General features: G+C 44.5%; 1 protein-coding gene across 1 annotated transcript in view; it reads left to right on the top strand.

The window, feature by feature from the left end:
- Positions 1 to 8,875: 8,875 nt before the first annotated feature.
- Positions 8,876 to 18,862, top strand: part of LOC149451737 (alpha-2-macroglobulin-like protein 1) — a 224,293-nt gene continuing 214,306 nt past the window's right edge. The window contains exon 1 of the mRNA XM_089690335.1: positions 8,876 to 9,024. Coding sequence (XP_089546461.1) covers positions 8,957 to 9,024 — 68 coding nt within the window. The 5' untranslated portion in view covers positions 8,876 to 8,956. The remainder of the gene's footprint in view (positions 9,025 to 18,862) is intronic.

The raw sequence follows: 18,862 nt of genomic DNA, 5'->3' as shown, positions 1-18,862 counted from the left end.
TAGTAGGAATAATTGGGGGGATTTCTGCTAGCAGGGGAAATGTGTGTGGGAGGGGGTTTGTGTTGGGTAGAAAGATTTGTGCTCATGGGGAAATGAGGGGAGGATTTGTGCTAGGAGAGGAGATTTAGGGGTATATTGGTGCTGGGATATGATTTGTGCTTGCTGGGGAAATTTGAGGGGTAGAGGATTTGTGCTAGGATGGGTGGTTTTGGGGGGAGACTTGGGGAGGGGGAGAATATGAGCTAGCAGGGGGATGGGGGTCAAAGATCTGCGCTGGGGTAGGGATTTCAGCAGGGGGGGATTTGTACAAGGAGGAGGTAGAATTTTGGCTTGCAAGGGGAACATACAGTTGTGCTCACAAGTTTGCATGCCCTGGCAAAAATCAGGATATTTTGGCATTGGAAAATATGACTGATTAAGCCAAAAAACTGTAAATCGTAATGCTAACAGAAATCACCTAAATGGCCATCATCAAAAGTTTACATACCCTGGAATGTTTGTTCTTGGTACAGATACACAAGGTAATACACAAGGTTAATTGCCCACATCTGTGGCTTTTTAAATTGCAATTAGTATCTGTTTGTAAATAGTTTATTAGCTCTCACGTGGATGCACTGAGCAAGCTAAATACTGAGCCATGGGGAGCAGAAAAGAACTGTCAAAAGATCTGCGTAACAAGTTGATGGAACTTTTATAAACATGGAAAAGGATATAAAAAGATATCCAAAGCCTTCAATATGCCAGGCAGTACTGTTCAATCACTTATTAAGAAGTGGAACATGCATACATCTCTTGATACTAATCCAAGAAAGATTGCAGTCACAACTGCCAGAAGAATTGATCGGGATACAAAGAAAAACCAACACGTAACAACAGGAGGAATGCAGGCTGCTCTGGAAAAAGATGTGGTTGTTTCAAGGAGCAAAATATGACGGTACTCGAACACAAATGAGCTGCATTGTGCAGTTGTCAGCCTTTACTGCACCACTGCCACAATATGCCTGAAAACACCTTGACACGCCACGCCTCACAGCTTCTGGCACACTGTAATCTGGATTGATAAGAGCAAAATAGAGCTTTATGGTCACAACCATAAGTGCTATGTTTGGAGCGATATGAATACCGTGCCCACTGTGAAGCTAGATGACCTTGTCCTGACACTCATATATTGAAAAGTAAATCTTGCACTATGTTTATTACCAATCAGGGTGGCTAACGATACCCTGTTGTGGGAGGAAGTCCCAATGAAAACAATGGGAGCCTAATGGCTTCTGCAGCAAGTCACAGCCGCTCAAATGTAATTGCTCAAGCTCAATCACTCAATACAGAGATTCTCAACCTAGTAAGCAAACATGGATTCACAAAATGTTGTGAGTAAATACCATCTACAATGTATTCTGTTTTATATAAAGTTTTTGAAATGCTTTTAAATTAACAAGTTTATACTTACACTGCAGGTTATTCTGTTACTCTACTTACTGAAGAAGCTAATCACAAAACGCCTCAATACAGCTTCCCTTCTGATATTTCTACTGCATAACCGACATATGGTAGTATAGTGATGTAAAAATTGTTCTATGCCATGTAAGAGGTTGTGTCTTAGTACAACAATAATATTGCAAAGCAACTGACTAAGCAATGCATGATTTACCAGGAGACAGACTATAAGGGATAATGGTAATTCACTTGTAGGTGGGGCTCAGCACCCAATACGGGGACCTTCCGTGAATGTGCTTGCTAATGCCATGAGAACGTGGGCTCGGGGCCATGGTCAGGCCGAGTTCAAGTTAAGGCAACACCCCAACTCTGAAGCAAGCTATGCCATTATGCACAGTTCCAATTGCAGGCTTTCGACACATTACGGTTAAAGCGCTCTTCCCCTTGTCAATGTACAGTTCCTTCCAAATGCTGCAGTTATGAAGGGGACACAGCAGAGCTCATGTCCCTCTCACCAACACAGCTGTAGCCTGACACCTCACTCCCAATGCCAGATGAAGTTCCCACCAGTCCTTTAGTGAAAAACTCCCTGCTACTAAGCTTGAATTAGTTCCTTGTCTCTGTACCCTCTGGCTAGGTCCCTGGGTTCACCATGCTGCGACAATGGTCCCAAAATGAGGCACCAATAGCTAGGGAGAGGGTCAAGCTCACCAATCCCCTCACTAGAGGGGCAACTGTCACCCATGCCAGGTACCACCCTCCACTGGCTGGTTGCTATAGCATTCCCATCACATGCTGGTTTCCCATGGCAACAGCAAGACAGTAACGTGTTCTGTTAGTTTCTCTGCTTGGTTAAGCCTTCCATGGTGGCCCTCTGGAAAGTCTTCTTCATTTTCTTTTTCTACAAGCCCTTGGTTCAGATACGCTATGCATGCACCCCTTTAGGGAAGAACTTCAGACCAGGCCAAAGAACGATTAAAGGAACTTTTATTAAGAATGATGCAGGATTACAGCAAAGACATGGTTTCCATAGAACAGTGTGTTCATCTGTCTTCCCTATCTCTACATGCCCCAGGCTGCCACTTGTACCTTGCACTGGGTAAAATCCATATAAGCAGGAGTCCACTTGTCTTTCACGGGTCCGACTGTGGAGGTGTCCTGGTGAAAGGATCCTCTTCACTCCATGGCCCAACTTGTCTCTTTTGTTTTTTTCTCACCTGTCGGCCCTGGGCTGAACCCACCTCCCCATTTTATATCACATAGGAAAGTGGGGCAGAGCCCAATTTTGACAGGGAAAACACAGGACCTTTGTTAACCCTTTCCAACCTGGGCAGCCTATAGTAGCTACACAAGGCACATAGTAAGCATTTGCTTACACACTACTGTCTAGATTTTATGTACATCAAGACGTGATATTATTTTTATGGATCGGGTTAAATTGATTTTGGTTTTTGTATGTGAATAAAATTAAACATTTTTTGTATAACTGTGCAGTGTATATGTGACACCCTAAAAATCCCATCATCACTTAAAGTATCATTAAACCTACTTCATAAAAACTGTCAGTATAATCTTTATTACATGGTGTTCATACTCACTCATTTTCTATATTCTGCAAAAAACCTGGTTGATCCTGCTGTTCATTGTCTCTCCCTCCTTGTCTATGTCCCCGCTGCAGCCTGAGATTGTGTAGACCAGCCGTTGCCACATCTGCTGAACATGCTCCAGTTGCAGTTCCTATCTAAGCTGTTAATTTTCTTTTTGCCGACAAAACAGCTCCCAGCTGATTTGTTCTGTTAATAAACAGAGCAGCCAGGATTTCCTTTCAGCTACTGTATATCAGACAAATATCCTTGATAAGGGTCTCATTTAGATAATCTAGTTTCATTTAGATAACACATAGTTAATTCATGCCAGGCCCTTCAGGTCTACATGAATTTTAAGGGGAACCCCATGCAAACAAATATAGCATGAGGATACCTCAAATTTCCATACAAGGCCCTTAGCCAAGCATGCAGCCTGGCAGGTCTGCAAAGTGGGGACAAGCATGCAAACCCCCAGAACCCTGGCAAAACACCTTGTTCCAGTGTTCCAGGACAAGGGCCTCTACAGCCCTGGTACGGGCATTGTGGGAGTCTTTGGGCAAGGCTTATCAGAATCTGTGAGCCCCCTGTATTAAGAGTCCCCAATTACTGCCTCCCCCTGTGAAAAAAGTACTCCTATTTATTCACAAAAAAGTGTAAACATAAATAAAAAAAGACAGACAGTGCTTGATAACACATCTACTGTCAATCGCAACGTTGAGTGATATAGATTAATGTCAATCACTGTGTCTGACACCTAACAAAAGAGAAAAACTCTCATGCCACAAGCACATATATGGTCAGTGATGTAACAATGAATATGTACCTATTTGTCATTCACGTTGAAGGGTAGTATCTAGTGCCCCCCTTGTTGTTAAAGGGGGATTCCAATAATCTCCCAGCTGATAGATTTGCACCACCACTGGACCAGGGTTGTGAGTAAAAGGACCTAGTCAACAATGGGGGAGGGGGGGCACCTAGTATGTGGCCTGGTATGGTTGAGGAGGGGGCTGCATTCTCATCCCCTCTATTTCCTTGCCAGCCAGATTGCATGCTTGGATAAGTGTCTGGTATTGATTTATCCAACTTTTTTTGTATTGATATTTACCTGATACCAGGTAGTCATGAATAAGCACTTAGTGCTGCGTGTGCGTGCTCTTACTATTGGCATAAAGATGAATGTTTTTTAGGAGTGCAGCCAACCAGACCTTTGGATTTTATACTGCATACAGCCAGATGAACTGGGCTATCACCTGGAAACTTGAGGGGGGCCCACCTAGAGCAACAGTTTGCTTTCTACTATGCTAGACTGTTTTATCACTATGTATGACAGTTATCAGCAGGCTCTGCCATAAGGGTGCTGTCAGGGACCATCGCGACGCATGGGTCTACACATGCGTAGGTGTCTGTCAAGACATGCAGGTAGCAGGGCACTAGGACCCAGGCGCACCCGTCATCTTGACAGTACTAGGCAGGCACTGGGACCTAGGTTGCGCCTGTCAGGTGCAGGGCGGGCTACTTAAACCAGCCCTGCACAGACACTTGTTGCCGAATGGTCTTTTGTATCCTGTTGCATGTGTTGTGAATACTCTGATCTGGATTGTCTGACCTTGTTGCCTTCTCTTGTCCTGACCCCTAGGCTTGCCTGACTCTGCTCCTGGATGTTCCCTTATAGATCTGATCTTTTGGTATTGACCCTGCGTGTGACCCGACTATCCTTTGCCTATCGTCTTGTACCTCACCGACCCGCTAGTTATGGACCCGGCTTGTTTGACTCTGACTTTGCTCATCCATCCATCCCTCAGGGATCCCTGGGCTCCCTCACATCAGACTCTTAACCCGCTGGAGCCCTTGGCAGACTCCTCTACCTCTGATAGAGATACCTAGCAGCTGCGACCTGGTCTCGGAGCGCTCCAAGTCCATCCCCACCATCAGGGGCCCTGGTGAACAAGTGCTCCGGTACTTAGACCCCGCACTCTGGGGAGGCTCTATCAGGGGACTGATAGAGGTACTGTCAGGCGGTCCATTACAGGTGCATTCACACTACAATTGTACTTCACAAGTACAATTTACGATCCTGCTAGAAGCTTAATGACCCCTGTTCTAGCTTTTAGTTTGAATTCAATTTATGGATGTAGTCAAAGTATTAGAGAATGAAGAGTATTTATTGAAATATTTAGACAGTAGGTGCATTCCATTTTTACAAGATCTGGGAAAACTACACTTCGAGACAGAACAGTCAATTCAAAAGTGCATATGGCATGTAATAATTGCGTTTTATTCAAAGCTATACATGTGATATTCAAAGTGTCGATTCACTACAAATACTACATTTATCCTAAATACCACAATACAGACCCTTCCTGAAACACGTCTAATCCCATAACTTCCCTTGCACTGAATGACATCTCTGAGTACCCATCGCTGAATAAAACAAAGGAGCGGGGTCGTCAGGGTGATTTCATTGGCTAAAAATGGACACATCTATATTTGGTCGATAGCTTCATTGACCAGATATGGACATGTTCATATTTGGACAATGACTTTACCTGGGTGACCCGCCCCTTTGTTTACTTTAGTGCCAGGGTCTCTGCGAAGGAAGTGACAGGATCAGATGTCATCTCTGGGTCCCTGCCGCTAAAGTAAACCAAAGTTTTGGGATCACCTGGGTGATGTCATTGGCCCAATATGGGCATTGGCTAATTTGTTCAATGATGTCAGCCAGGTGCCCTTTTGTTTACTTTAACAACAAGGACCTGGAGTTGCCATTTGGCATGAGGAAAGCAACAGGATTGTCTCAGCAGTCATCAGGTTTTTTACTTTCGGATGTTCAGTGACAGTCATGATTGACAAGGACATGCATCACTGGACAATGTGATTGACAATAATCATGGGACATTTGTATTTTTTTTTTGTCACATGATACATGTCAAAAGTTTGAGTGTGTTTATTTCTAGCACATCCGTTTTTTTGTAACTTGTAGGGGTATCATTGTTAAAGGGGGCTTCCAGATTCTGATAAGCCCTCCCACCCACAGACCCCCACAACCACCAGGCAAAGGTTGTGGAGAAGCGGCCCTTGCCCTCATCAACTTGGTGAAAGGGTGCCTTTTTAGCTGGGTCCCCATGTTGCATGCATGTGGCTTGGAATGGTTCAGGAGAGAGGGGGGTTACATTCCCCCCCCCCCTTTTCCTGGCCTTCCAGGCTGAATTTTGGATAGGGGCTTGGTATGGATTTTTTTTGTGTTGGGTCCCTCTTAAATTGACACCAGAACCAAAAGGTTTTTGATTTGGGGAAAATCCTCATGCCATTTTTTTAAACACAGCTCCTTTGTTTACATTCACCTGTCAGCTAGGAATCCCCAGCTGGCAGGTGAATGAGCAGGGCAGGAATGAATTACTGGTTGTTAGGACACTGGTGGATGTCACATTTAGCATTGGTAGGAATATCACTGCTAAATGCTTTATTTTTTACTGCAACTGTAGGTCCCATATAAAATTGTATTAAACGCTGCAAAGTAAAAAAATAACACATGCAGTAACTAATGTTCTTTGATAAATACCACAAGTTATTTTACTGCAAAAATGTATGTGGTATTTATTTCTCAGTGAGTTGTCAGTCAGCATTAACTAAACAGCAAGTTCTCTACCCACCCACAACATCTGCACTGCAGCTAAAGCTGTGTTTTTATTATTAGTAATTAGAGATGAGCGAATCGAACTTGGCGAAGTGGAATTCGTTTCGAATATTAGGAAAAATTCGATTCGCACCGAATCCGAATTTTAGCAAACTTCGGACGCACGAATCGAATTTTCCCCGATCAGCCGGCAAAAAGTGTCACTGCAGAGAGCTCCGCTATTTCTGACAGTTTTCTGACAGTTCCTTCACATTTACAGCGGTTGAAACATTGTATCTATTTGTTTCCATTTAGGATACAGATGTTTTTATTCGGAAATAAATAGATACAATGTTTCAACCGCTGTAAATGTGAAGGAACTGTCAGAGAACTGTCAGAAATAGCGGAGCTCTCTGCAGATACACTTTTTGCTGTACTGGAATTCTTCTTCTTTTCATTCTTCTTCTTCTTTTCATTCTTCTTCTTCTTCTTTTCATTCTTCTTCTTCTTCTTTTCATTCTTCTTCTTCTTCTTTTCATTCTTCTTCTTCTTTTCATTCTTCTTTTCATTCTTCTTCTTCTTCTTTTCATTCTTCTTCTTCTTCTTTTCATTCTTCTTTTCATTCTTCTTCTTCTTCTTTTCATTCTTCTTTTCATTCTTCTCATTCTTCTTTTCATTCTTCTTCTTCTTTTCATTCTTCTTCTCATTCTTCTTCCTCTTCTTTTCATTCTTCTTCTTTTCATTCTTCTTTTCATTCTTCTCATTCTTCTTCTCATTCTTCTTTTCATTCTTCTTCTTCTTCTTTTCATTCTTCTTCTTCTTCTTTTCATTCTTCTTTTCATTCTTCTTCTTCTTCTTTTCATTCTCCTTCTTCTTCTTCTTTTCATTCTTCTTTTCATTCTTCTTCTTTTTCTTTTCATTCTTCTTCTTCTTCTTTTCATTCTTCTTCTTCTTTTCATTCTTCTTCTTCTTCTTTTCATTCTTCTTTTCATTCTTCTTCTTCTTTTCATTCTTCTTCTTCTTCTTTTCATTCTTCTTCTTTTCATTCTTCTTTTCATTCTTCTTCTTCTTTTCATTCTTCTTCTTTTCATTCTTCTTTTCATTCTTCTTCTTCTTCTTTTCATTCTTCTTCTTCTTCTTTTCATTCTTCTTTTCATTCTTCTTCTTCTTCTTTTCATTCTTCTTCTTCTTTTCATTCTTCTTTTCATTCTTCTCATTCTTCTTTTCATTCTTCTTTTCATTCTTCTTCTCATTCTCCTTTCATTCTTCTTCTTCTTCTTCTTTTCATTCTTCTTCTTCTTCTTTTCATTCTTCTTTTCATTCTTCTTCTTCTTCTTTTCATTCTTCTTCTTTTCATTCTTCTTCTTCTTCTTTTCATTCTTCTTTTCATTCTTCTTCTTCTTCTTTTCATTCTTCTTTTCATTCTTCTCATTCTTCTTTTCATTCTTCTTTTCATTCTTCTTCTCATTCTTCTTTTCATTCATTCTTCTTCTTCTTTTCATTCTTCTTCTTCTTCTTTTCATTCTTCTTCTTCTTCTTTTCATTCTTCTTCTTCTTCTTCTTCGTCGTGCCCCATGACTGCCCAAATGAGTGAAGTGTGCGGTGATTCTAAGATCGACGGCACTCATCTGCATGTCATACTGACTGACAGTATTATTTCTCTTCCCCAGCAGACTCCAAGGGCATTTAAATTAAAGGTACAGTGTTCTGCACTAATATAAAGGCTCTCTGAAGCCTAGAAACCCTTTTAATAAGTTAAATTCGCAGCGAATAAATTCGCATCGAATCGAATTTCTCCCGCAAATTCGGCGAATCAGCCGAATCGAATTTTTGAATAATTCGCTCATCTCTATTAGTAATGTTGGCCTCTGTATTTTAACATGAAAAACTGGAGTTCTGCTTTAACATATTTAAAGTCCCCTTAAAATTTTACAGCAAATTTACACCATATTTAAAGTGCATGCCAAAGACATTGGTGCAGTGTTTACGTTCAGTAAATATGGACTTTTACTTTTGTTATGTTTACAAATCATGTTGTTTGTAAAAATGCTTTCAAAGTCCAGATGAACTTTTTTGTGTCTTTCAGTATGTATGTTTCATTTGTGTGCTCTTTTTTTCCCTACCTCAGCAAAACAGATAAACGGTCATGAACTTTTGATGAAATAACTCTTACTGGCCAAAAATTCCCATGACAGACCTCACATCCCCAGCTGACTCAGAGCTTCAGCCAAGGCAGAAGTAGAGGATTGGCTTGTTTTTTTCTCTCCCTAAAGTTATAGGAGATAAAAGTCAATGCTCACAATCCGTTGTGTGATGCACCATGGCTCTTCTGCTGTTCTCCATCTGCCTGTTTGTCTTTGTTCCTCCTCTGGCATTAGCCTCTGAACCGTAAGTGATAAACTAATAGACACTTATTCTGTTTATGTGGAAGTCTTTGACTCAAGAGGTTACATGTGGTTGGATGAATCAGCAATGTATACATGGCTAGTGAGAAGAATTCTATAGATATGCTTACCTTGGGCCTTGAGTACCCATTGTTTGTGTTTTTGTTGCATAAAATGCTGAACACCTGCCCAAACTTTTTTTTTTTTATAATTAAATTTGTTTTTTAATTTAATGGGGGAAGAGTAAGAACCTCTGTTAAAATTGTATCAGTAAACAAGTTGGGAAGACTTCTCTCTTTTTTATCCTACCAGGACAAAAAAGAAGGGAATGAATCATTGGCACAAGAAGACACAACAGCAGAGAAAAAAAAACGCACGGCAATTTTTACCTAACCCCACTTGACTAGTAATACCTTTTTAACTGCTGTCGGCATCCCCCATTGCAGAAGTTATCAATTATGTTCCCATCTAACCCCCTGTTACCAGTGCAGGAGGTGATGGGAAATCTCCCCAATTATCTTGACAATAATAAAAACCTAAAAGAGATTCTAATCATTCCCCACTCTATGCAAATCAATAAAAATATTTTGGCTTTAGCTGTTAAAACAAAATTAAAATGCATATTTAACTTTCTGGACCCTATTTGATGTTTGTTATTCATTTATACAGTTCCAACAAATTCTGAATCACTTTATAGGTACAAAACACCATTCCCTCAAGTAATTACCTACCAAAGAGCTTATAAAATCCCCAAAAGCATATAGATACACTAGAGTTTATTTTGGGCAGAAGCCATGTCAAACAATATGTATTTAGATTGAGAAATATCACATCAACAACAGGAAACCCACACAAGGCTAAGGAGAACTCCAAAGTCCATGTGGGTGGCATCAATGGTGGAATTTGAACCAAGGACCTCAGAGCTGAAATCTGATGTGTACTAGCCACCACAATTGGGTTGATGCCATAAGATTATATCCATGCTGGAAAGAAGCTTTATTTTGATACAATGTTCATATAAGAGTACAAATTAAATAACTTCTGCTTTTTATCTGAGTCTGGAATCTACTTTGTGGTGACCTCAATTGCAAAAAGATATTGATAAGGACCCTTTCACATGGACGGACTCCGCCAAGCAGATCCGCCTGCTCAGTGGGGGATCTGTCCGCTGATCCCTACTGAGGGGGCTGATGACAGGCCCGTGTCCACTTTGCACAGCCCGCTGTTCTCTATGAGGCAGTGAATTGTAAACGGACCGCCTGTCTGTTTACATCTGACTGCTATATGATCCGTCTATTTTTATCAGATCAGATTTAGGCAGGTGTAAACAGACACATCTGTCTCCCCATAGAGAACAATGGGTGGTGGTGGATGCATTTTGCGTTTTTTGGGTTTTTTTTTTTTCTGGGGTTGGCCAATAAGAAAAAGACACATGTTTGATGTCACAGGACACCAAATAGCATTTTTACTTCCTGATTCCCTGAGTGACACCTATTATTATTATTATTATTACACAGGGTTTATATAGCGCCAACAATTTACACAGTGCTTTACAATATAAAGGGAGACAATACAGCAACAATACAGTTCAATACAAGAGGGTTAAGAGGGCCCTGATCCTTGGAGCTTACAATCTAAGAGGAAGGGGCTAGTGGTACAAAAGGTAATAACTGTGGGGGATGAATTGATTAGAAGATTCCGTTATTAGCTGAAGGCAGGATAGGCTTCCCTGAAGAGATAGGTATTCAGAGATCGCCTAAAAGTGTGCAGAGTAGGCGATAGTTTGATAGATTGGGGTAGAGAGTTCCAGAGGATGGGAGCCTCTGTAGAAGTCCTGGAGATGAGCATGGGAGGAGGAGACAAGGGAGCTAGAGAGCAGGAGATCGTGGGAGGAGCAGAGAGGACGGTTTGGGTGATTTTTGAAGACAAGATCGGTGATGTAATTTGGGGCAGAGTTATAAATGGCTTTATATGTTATTGTTAATGTTTTGAATTTTATCCATTGGGCAATGGAAACCCAGTGGAGGGATTGGCAGAGAGGGATGGGAGAAATGGAACATTAGTAAGGTGGATGAGTTTGGCAGCAGCATACATGATAAACTGGAGAGGGGATAGCCTGCGATTAGGTAGGCCAATGAGGAGGGAGTTACAATAGTCAAGGCGAGATATAACAAAGGAGTGAATAAGTTGCTTAGTAGATGATAATGTAGATGATAGTAATAATGTATGCACAATGCACACATTGGTGTGTGTACCTTAGCACCTGCCCAGTGCTGTAAATGGGCATTAAAGTGGTTGTAAAGCCTTACATATACCCAGTGAAGTGACTGACCTCAGGTGATACACAGAGATGAAACAAATCCTCCAACATAAGTTGTACCTGTTTATCTACATCCGTCTCTCCTCTACATCAATGCAAAGTGCAGAATGTACACAGGATCTCACAGCTCTGAAATGCAGGGGGCGGGGAGCTGAAGTTACATCAGTGAGGAGAGCTGTTAGAGCTCATTGGAGGGAAGAGACACACCCCTTCCACATAGCACACAGGAACAGAGCTGAGGCTGTCAATCACATGCTGTGTGCTGCCTCCCCTGTCACCATTTTGCTTTTGGTGTCAGTAAAACTTGTCAGAAGTGGTTCATGCTGATAGCAGAGGAATGGAGCAGTGGACAGAAATGACACTTATGCGTGCCATAGACGGGTAGAAAATCGGATGATTTTTCAGCCGAAAAAAAATCAGCCGCTTTTCGCACCATTATGGGTTAATTGGTCAGCCGTTTTTCGGGGTTTTGGCACTTTTTTTATCGGTGAAGTTGGAAAAAAAATCTGCCGATTTTCCCGGCAATGATGGGCTAATCGGCCGATCTTTTTACCGATAAAAAATCTGCGCATGAGCCGTGACCTGCAAGAAGAAGAAAAAGAAGAAGAAAAAGAATTCCAGTCTGCTATTATATTTGAAATGAAAAAGTATTGCGGTTGCAACAATGTATCTATTTGTATACGAATAAAAACATTTGTATCCAAAATGGATACAAATAGATACATTGTTGCAACCGCAATACTTTTTCATTTCAAATATAATAGCAGACTGGAATTTATGTCAAATATAATAGCGGAGCTCTCTGCAGGGACAGAAGTAATTAAATGCCAGCCGTAGACGGGATGAAAATTGGACGTTTTTTTTACCGTTGTCGGTAACGTCGGCCTATGAACGACCGATTTTACTTTTTTTTTTTAAAAGACGGCCGGTTTTCGACCCGTCTATGGCCTGCATTAGTGCTCTTTATACAGACACACTCTAGAGCAGTGGTTCTCAACCTTTCTAATGCCGCGACCCCTTAATACAGTTCCTCATGTTGTGGTGACCCCCAACCATAAAATTATTTTCGTTGCTACTTCATAACTGTAATTTTGCAGTGGGAGGAATAGTGCCCCATCGTTGGTATCAGTGGGATGAATAGTGCCCCATCGTTGGTGTCAGTGGGAGGAATAGTGTCCCATCGTTGGTGTCAGTGGGAGGAATAGTGCCCCATCATTGGTATCAGTGGGAGGAATAGTGCCCCATCATTGGCATTAGTGGGAGGAATAGTGCCCCATCATTGGCATTAGTGGGAGGAATAGTGTCCCATCATTGGTATCAGTGGGAGGAATAGTGCCCCATCATTGGCGTCAGTGGGGGGAATAGTGCCCCATCATTGGTGTCAGTGGGAGGAATAGTGCCCCATCATTGGTATCAGTGGGAGGAATAGTGCCCCATCATTGGCGTCAGTGGGGGGAATAGTGCCCCATCATTGACATCAGTGGGAGGAGTAGTGTACAATCATTGGCGTCAGTGGGAGGAATAGTGCCCCATCATTGGTATCAGTGGGAGGAATAGTATCCCATCATTGGTATCAGTGGGAGGAATAGTGCCCCATCATTGGCGTCAGTGGGAGGAATAGTGTACAATCATTGGCATCAGTGGGAGGAATAGTGCCCAATCATTGGTGTCAGTGAGAGGAATAGTGCCCAATCATTGGCGTCAGTGGGAGGAATAGTGCCCAATCATTGGTGTCAGTGGGAGGAATAGTGCCCCATCGTGGGTGTCAGTGGGAGGAATAGTGCCCCATCGTGGGTGTCAGTGGGAGGAATAGTGCCCCATCGTGGGTGTCAGTGGGAGGAATAGTGCCCCATCGTGGGTGTCAGTGGGAGGAATAGTGCCCCATCGTGGGTGTCAGTGGGAGGAATAGTGCCCCATTGTGGGTGTCAGTGGGAGGAATAGTGCCCCATTGTGGGTGTCAGTGGGAGGAATAGTGCCCCACCGTGGGTGTCATTGGGAGGAATAGTGCCTCATCATTGGTGTCAGTGGGAGGAATAGTGCCCCATCATTGGTGTCAGTGGGAGGAATAGTGCCCCATCATTGGTGTCAGTGGGAGGAATAGTGCCCCATTGTGGGTGTCAGTGGGAGGAATAGTGCCCCATTGTGGGTGTCAGTGGGAGGAATAGTGCCCCATTGTGGGTGTCATTGGGAGGAATAGTGCCTCATCATTGGTGTCAGTGGGAGGAATAGTGCCCCATCATTGGTGTCAGTGGGAGGAATAGTGTCCCATCATTGGTGTCAGTGGGAGGAATAGTGCCTCATCATTGGTGTCAGTGGGAGGAATAGTGCCCCATTCTTGGTGTCAGTGGGAGGAATAGTGCCCCATCATTGGTGTCAGTGGGAGGAATAGTGCCCCATCATTGGTGTCAGTGGAAGGAATAGTGCCCCATCATTGGTGTCAGTGGGAGGAATAGTGCCCCATCTATGGTGTCAGTGGGAGGAATAGTGCCCCATCGTTGGTGTCAGTGGGGGGAGGAATAGTGCCCCATCGTTGGTGTCAGTGGGGGGAGGAATAGTGCCCCATCATTGGTGTTAGTGGGAGGAATAGTGCCCCATCGTGGGTGTCAGTGGAAGGAATAGTGCCCCATCGTGGGTGTCAGTGGGAGGAATAGTGCCCCATCGTGGGTGTCAGTGGGAGGAATAGTTCCCCATCGTGGGTGTCAGTGGGAGGAATAGTGCCCCATCGTGGGTGTCAGTGGGAGGAATAGTGCCCCATCGTTGGTATCAGTGGGATGAATAGTGCCCCATCGTGGGTGTCAGTGGGAGGAATAGTGTCCCATCGTTGGTGTCAGTGGGAGGAATAGTGCCCCATCATTGGTATCAGTGGGAGGAATAGTGCCCCATCATTGGCATTAGTGGGAGGAATAGTGCCCCATCATTGGCATTAGTGGGAGGAATAGTGTCCCATCATTGGCATTAGTGGGAGGAATAGTGTCCCATCATTGGTATCAGTGGGAGGAATAGTGCCCCATCATTGGCGTCAGTGGGGGGAATAGTGCCCCATCATTGGTGTCAGTGGGAGGAATAGTGCCCCATCATTGGTATCAGTGGGAGGAATAGTGCCCCATCATTGGCGTCAGTGGGGGGAATAGTGCCCCATCATTGACATCAGTGGGAGGAGTAGTGTACAATCATTGGCGTCAGTGGGAGGAATAGTGCCCCATCATTGGTGTCAGTGGGAGGAATAGTATCCCATCATTGGTATCAGTGGGAGGAATAGTGCCCCATCATTGGCGTCAGTGGGAGGAATAGTGTACAATCATTGGCATCAGTGGGAGGAATAGTGCCCAATCATTGGTGTCAGTGAGAGGAATAGTGCCCAATCATTGGCGTCAGTGGGAGGAATAGTGCCCAATCATTGGTGTCAGTGGGAGGAATAGTGCCCCATCGTGGGTGTCAGTGGGAGGAATAGTGCCCCATCGTGGGTGTCAGTGGGAGGAATAGTGCCCCATCGTGGGTGTCAGTGGGAGGAATAGTGCCCCATCGTGGGTGTCAGTGGGAGGAATAGTGCCCCATCGTGTGTGTCAGTGGGAGGAATAGTGCCCCATCGTGGGTGTCAGTGGAAGGAATAGTGCCCCATCGTGGGTGTCAGTGGGAGGAATAGTGCCCCATCGTGGGTGTCAGTGGGAGGAATAGTGCCCCATCGTGGGTGTCAGTGGGAGGAATAGTGCCCCATCGTGGGTGTCAGTGGGAGGAATAGTGCCCCATTGTGGGTGTCAGTGGGAGGAATAGTGCCCCATTGTGGGTGTCAGTGGGAGGAATAGTGCCCCATCGTGGGTGTCATTGGGAGGAATAGTGCCTCATCATTGGTGTCAGTGGGAGGAATAGTGCCCCATCATTGGTGTCAGTGGGAGGAATAGTGCCCCATCATTGGTGTCAGTGGGAGGAATAGTGCCCCATTGTGGGTGTCAGTGGGAGGAATAGTGCCCCATTGTGGGTGTCATTGGGAGGAATAGTGCCTCATCATTGGTGTCAGTGGGAGGAATAGTGCCCCATCATTGGTGTCAGTGGGAGGAATAGTGTCCCATCATTGGTGTCAGTGGGAGGAATAGTGCCTCATCATTGGCGTCAGTGGGAGGAATAGTGCCCCATTCTTGGTGTCAGTGGGAGGAATAGTGCCCCATCATTGGTGTCAGTGGGAGGAATAGTGCCCCATCATTGGTGTCAGTGGGGGGAGGAATAGTGCCCCATCGTTGGTGTCAGTGGGGGGAGGAATAGTGCCTCATCATTGGTGTCAGTGGGAGGAATAGTGCCCCATCATTGGTGTCAGTGGGAGGAATAGTGTCCCATCATTGGTGTCAGTGGGAGGAATAGTGCCTCATCATTGGTGTCAGTGGGAGGAATAGTGCCCCATTCTTGGTGTCAGTGGGAGGAATAGTGCCCCATCATTGGTGTCAGTGGGAGGAATAGTGCCCCATCATTGGTATCAGTGGGAGGAATAGTGCCCCATCATTGGTGTCAGTGGGAGGAATAGTGCCCCATCTATGGTGTCAGTGGGAGGAATAGTGCCCCATCGTTGGTGTCAGTGGGGGGAGGAATAGTGCCCCATCGTTGGTGTCAGTGGGGGGAGGAATAGTGCCCCATCATTGGTGTTAGTGGGAGGAATAGTGCCCCATCGTTGGTGTCAGTGGGAGGAATAGTGTCACATCGTTGGTGTCAGTGGGGGGAGGAATAGTGCCCCATCGTTGGTGTCAGTGGGGGGAGGAATAGTGCCCCATCGTTGGTATTAGTGACACAAATGATGGGGCACTATCCCTTCCACTGACACCAATGATACTTACCTTGCTGACTCGACCCGTCTATGGCCTGCATTAGTGCTCTTTATACAGACACACTCTAGATCAGTGGTTCTCAACCTTTCTAATGCCGCGACCCCTTAATACAGTTCCTCATGTTGTGGTGACCCCCAACCATAAAATTATTTTCGTTGCTACTTCATAACTGTAATTTTGCAGTGGGAGGAATAGTGCCCCATCGTTGGTATCAGTGGTGTCAGTGGGGGGAGGAATAGTGCCCCATCATTGGTGTCAGTGGGAGGAATAGTGCCCCATCGTTGGTGTCAGTGGGAGGAATAGTGCCACATCGTTGGTGTCAGTGGGGGGAGGAATAGTGCCCCATCGTTGGTGTCAGTGGGGGGAGGAATAGTGCCCCGTCGTTGGTATTAGTGACACAAATGATGGGGCACTATCCCTTCCACTGACACCAATGATACTTACCTTGCTGACTCCTGCTCCAGCCTGGGCTCGCTCTCTCCCTCTGCCATCTACAGCCTGCATACCTGGCTGCAGCAGCAAAATTTGCACTTACCTGTCAGCTGTCTTCCTTCTCTGGCCTCTCTCTTCACTCGCTCCTGCAGCTCCCTCGATCTTCTTCGATCTCCGCGCGCTGCCGCTCGGCTCCTCCTCTCCAAGCTCCACCTCCTCGCCGGTGATTGGCCGCCTGTGTGCCTCTCCTGAGCTACAGTTCCGGTGGCCAATCAGCGGCGAGGAGGCGGAGCTGTTGAGTGATCCCGGAGGTGTGGCCAGGTTACAGGGGCAGCATATCATGCCGCCCACAGATCGCCTGAGACAGGAGCGGTGTCTCGGTTCCTAAGACCATCGGAAATATGTGTTTTCCGATGGTCTTAGGCGACCCCTGTGAAATGGTCGTTCGACCCCCAAAGGGGTCGCGACCCCCAGGTTGAGAACCGCTGCTCTAGAGGGATATGCTTTGTTCATATTTCATGTCTGAGGTTTACAACCACTTGCATGTCCAACTGAATGCTCATTTTAAATCAGATGAATACATCTCAGGTGCATCAAAACAAAAGGTGTTCAGTATCTTACAGTTTGTTTTGCTGATACTTGTAGTCCTACGGCTTGGAAAAACTCAAAGGCCACTTAGTGAGACATCCAGCATTTCTGAACATTTTAAACATAAATTCTTTAGCAATCCAGACAACGTCACTGATCCCCCCTTGGCTAGGTGATTTGAAGTGGGTCAATAGCAGAGTGAGATATGTAATGTGGTGACGGTGATGTCATGCTGTAATTACTATAACACCGTAACAGACGCACTCTAGGACAATCAGCTATAATCACTTTTCTATGGCCGTGCAACTATCAGGATGACTCAGCCAGCGCTTCTCTTGTATTTTAGGTGAAATAAACTGAAACTGGCTTCAGAACCATATCTTTTGTCCTTACGTAGAGGGCATATAAAACATGTGCGTCATCCACAATCACTTATAATCAGAATGGTCTTGCACACAGGACCTGGAGGAAACTATCTGGTGTTGTAACCACCTGTCAAACTGCAGCCGACACTTGTCATGTACATGTACTTTGATAACGTGCACGCGCACGAAACGCATTAGGGAGGTGCCCTACTTGGTGACGTCACTCCGTACGGCCCATGTGGATGGCCGGTGGCCATTTTGGATTCAGTCATTGCTAGATGTGAGTTCATATCGCCTTATCTGATGTATTGTTCCATCTCCTAATAAAGTACTACATTATTGGAGGTTCTTTTCTCTGGCTTGTTTGTTACGAGCCCCCCCTAAGGTGAATCCTTGTTTCTCTACATCTATCTTCATGAGTGGTTCCCCCTGCTGGATGGAGAGTATGTTCCTGGAGCCTGGAGATGTATGCGGTGTGGTACCTGTCTTGCTGATGTTTGCCAGATGACCCCCAGTGTTCCATTTCCCAGATCCAGATGACCAGGAGTTGGTTTTGATATACTCAAATGCTCATTCTGGTTAGTGCAATCTACACTTATTTCCAGCCACTGGTGTCACAAAGTTTCACCTTTATATTGTTATTGCACTTGCAATTATTTGATTTACACAACTTTATTACGTCACACCTGGACGTTATTCACATTACTGTTTTTAGCACCCTGAAGCACTCTTTTTCACCATTTATTGCTTATGATATTATTAAGCAGCTGATTTATGTATATATTCATCATCATCTTATATAGCGCTGCATATATATGTTATGATACATTGAAACAGACTGAGGTTATGTGGTGCCCTGTCCAAAAAGTTTAGTCTGCCACCCCCCACCCGTCCAAATCCAGGTTTTACCATTCATATACACACGGCCCCCCAACAATCCACCCCTCCTTGCTGCGGGGAGGGGGATTAATACCATGGCTGCTATTTCTCGTTTCTGGAAATTGCCACTGTGACCAATACAGTAATGCAAGAGGAGGTGGAAGAAGAGGAGCAGCAGAGAAGACAAAGAATCTGGGTCCATCCAGCCATCACTAATAGGCAGCAGCGGGGCCAATTTCGGGTCATTTAAAATTATCTCCGTGGCCATGAGGAAAAATTACTTTTATATACACAGATACCCACAAAAAGGTGAGCAAAAGTCTTATATGTTTATCGCAAATTCTCCCTTTCATTTTGTTATGTGGTTTTGAACCACTAACCACCACCCCCCCCTTTTTTTTTAAGCTTTGATGAATTGCTGGGTCTCATGAGCAGCAAGCTGGAGCA

Source organism: Staurois parvus, unplaced genomic scaffold (assembly GCF_062004578.1).
Source record: "Staurois parvus isolate SC_StPar_1 unplaced genomic scaffold, SC_StPar_1.0 ptg000525l, whole genome shotgun sequence".
NCBI classification, from domain to species: domain Eukaryota; kingdom Metazoa; phylum Chordata; class Amphibia; order Anura; family Ranidae; genus Staurois; species Staurois parvus.
The sequence above is the reverse complement of the archived record's forward strand: the minus strand, read 5'-3'. Positions and strand labels throughout refer to the sequence as shown.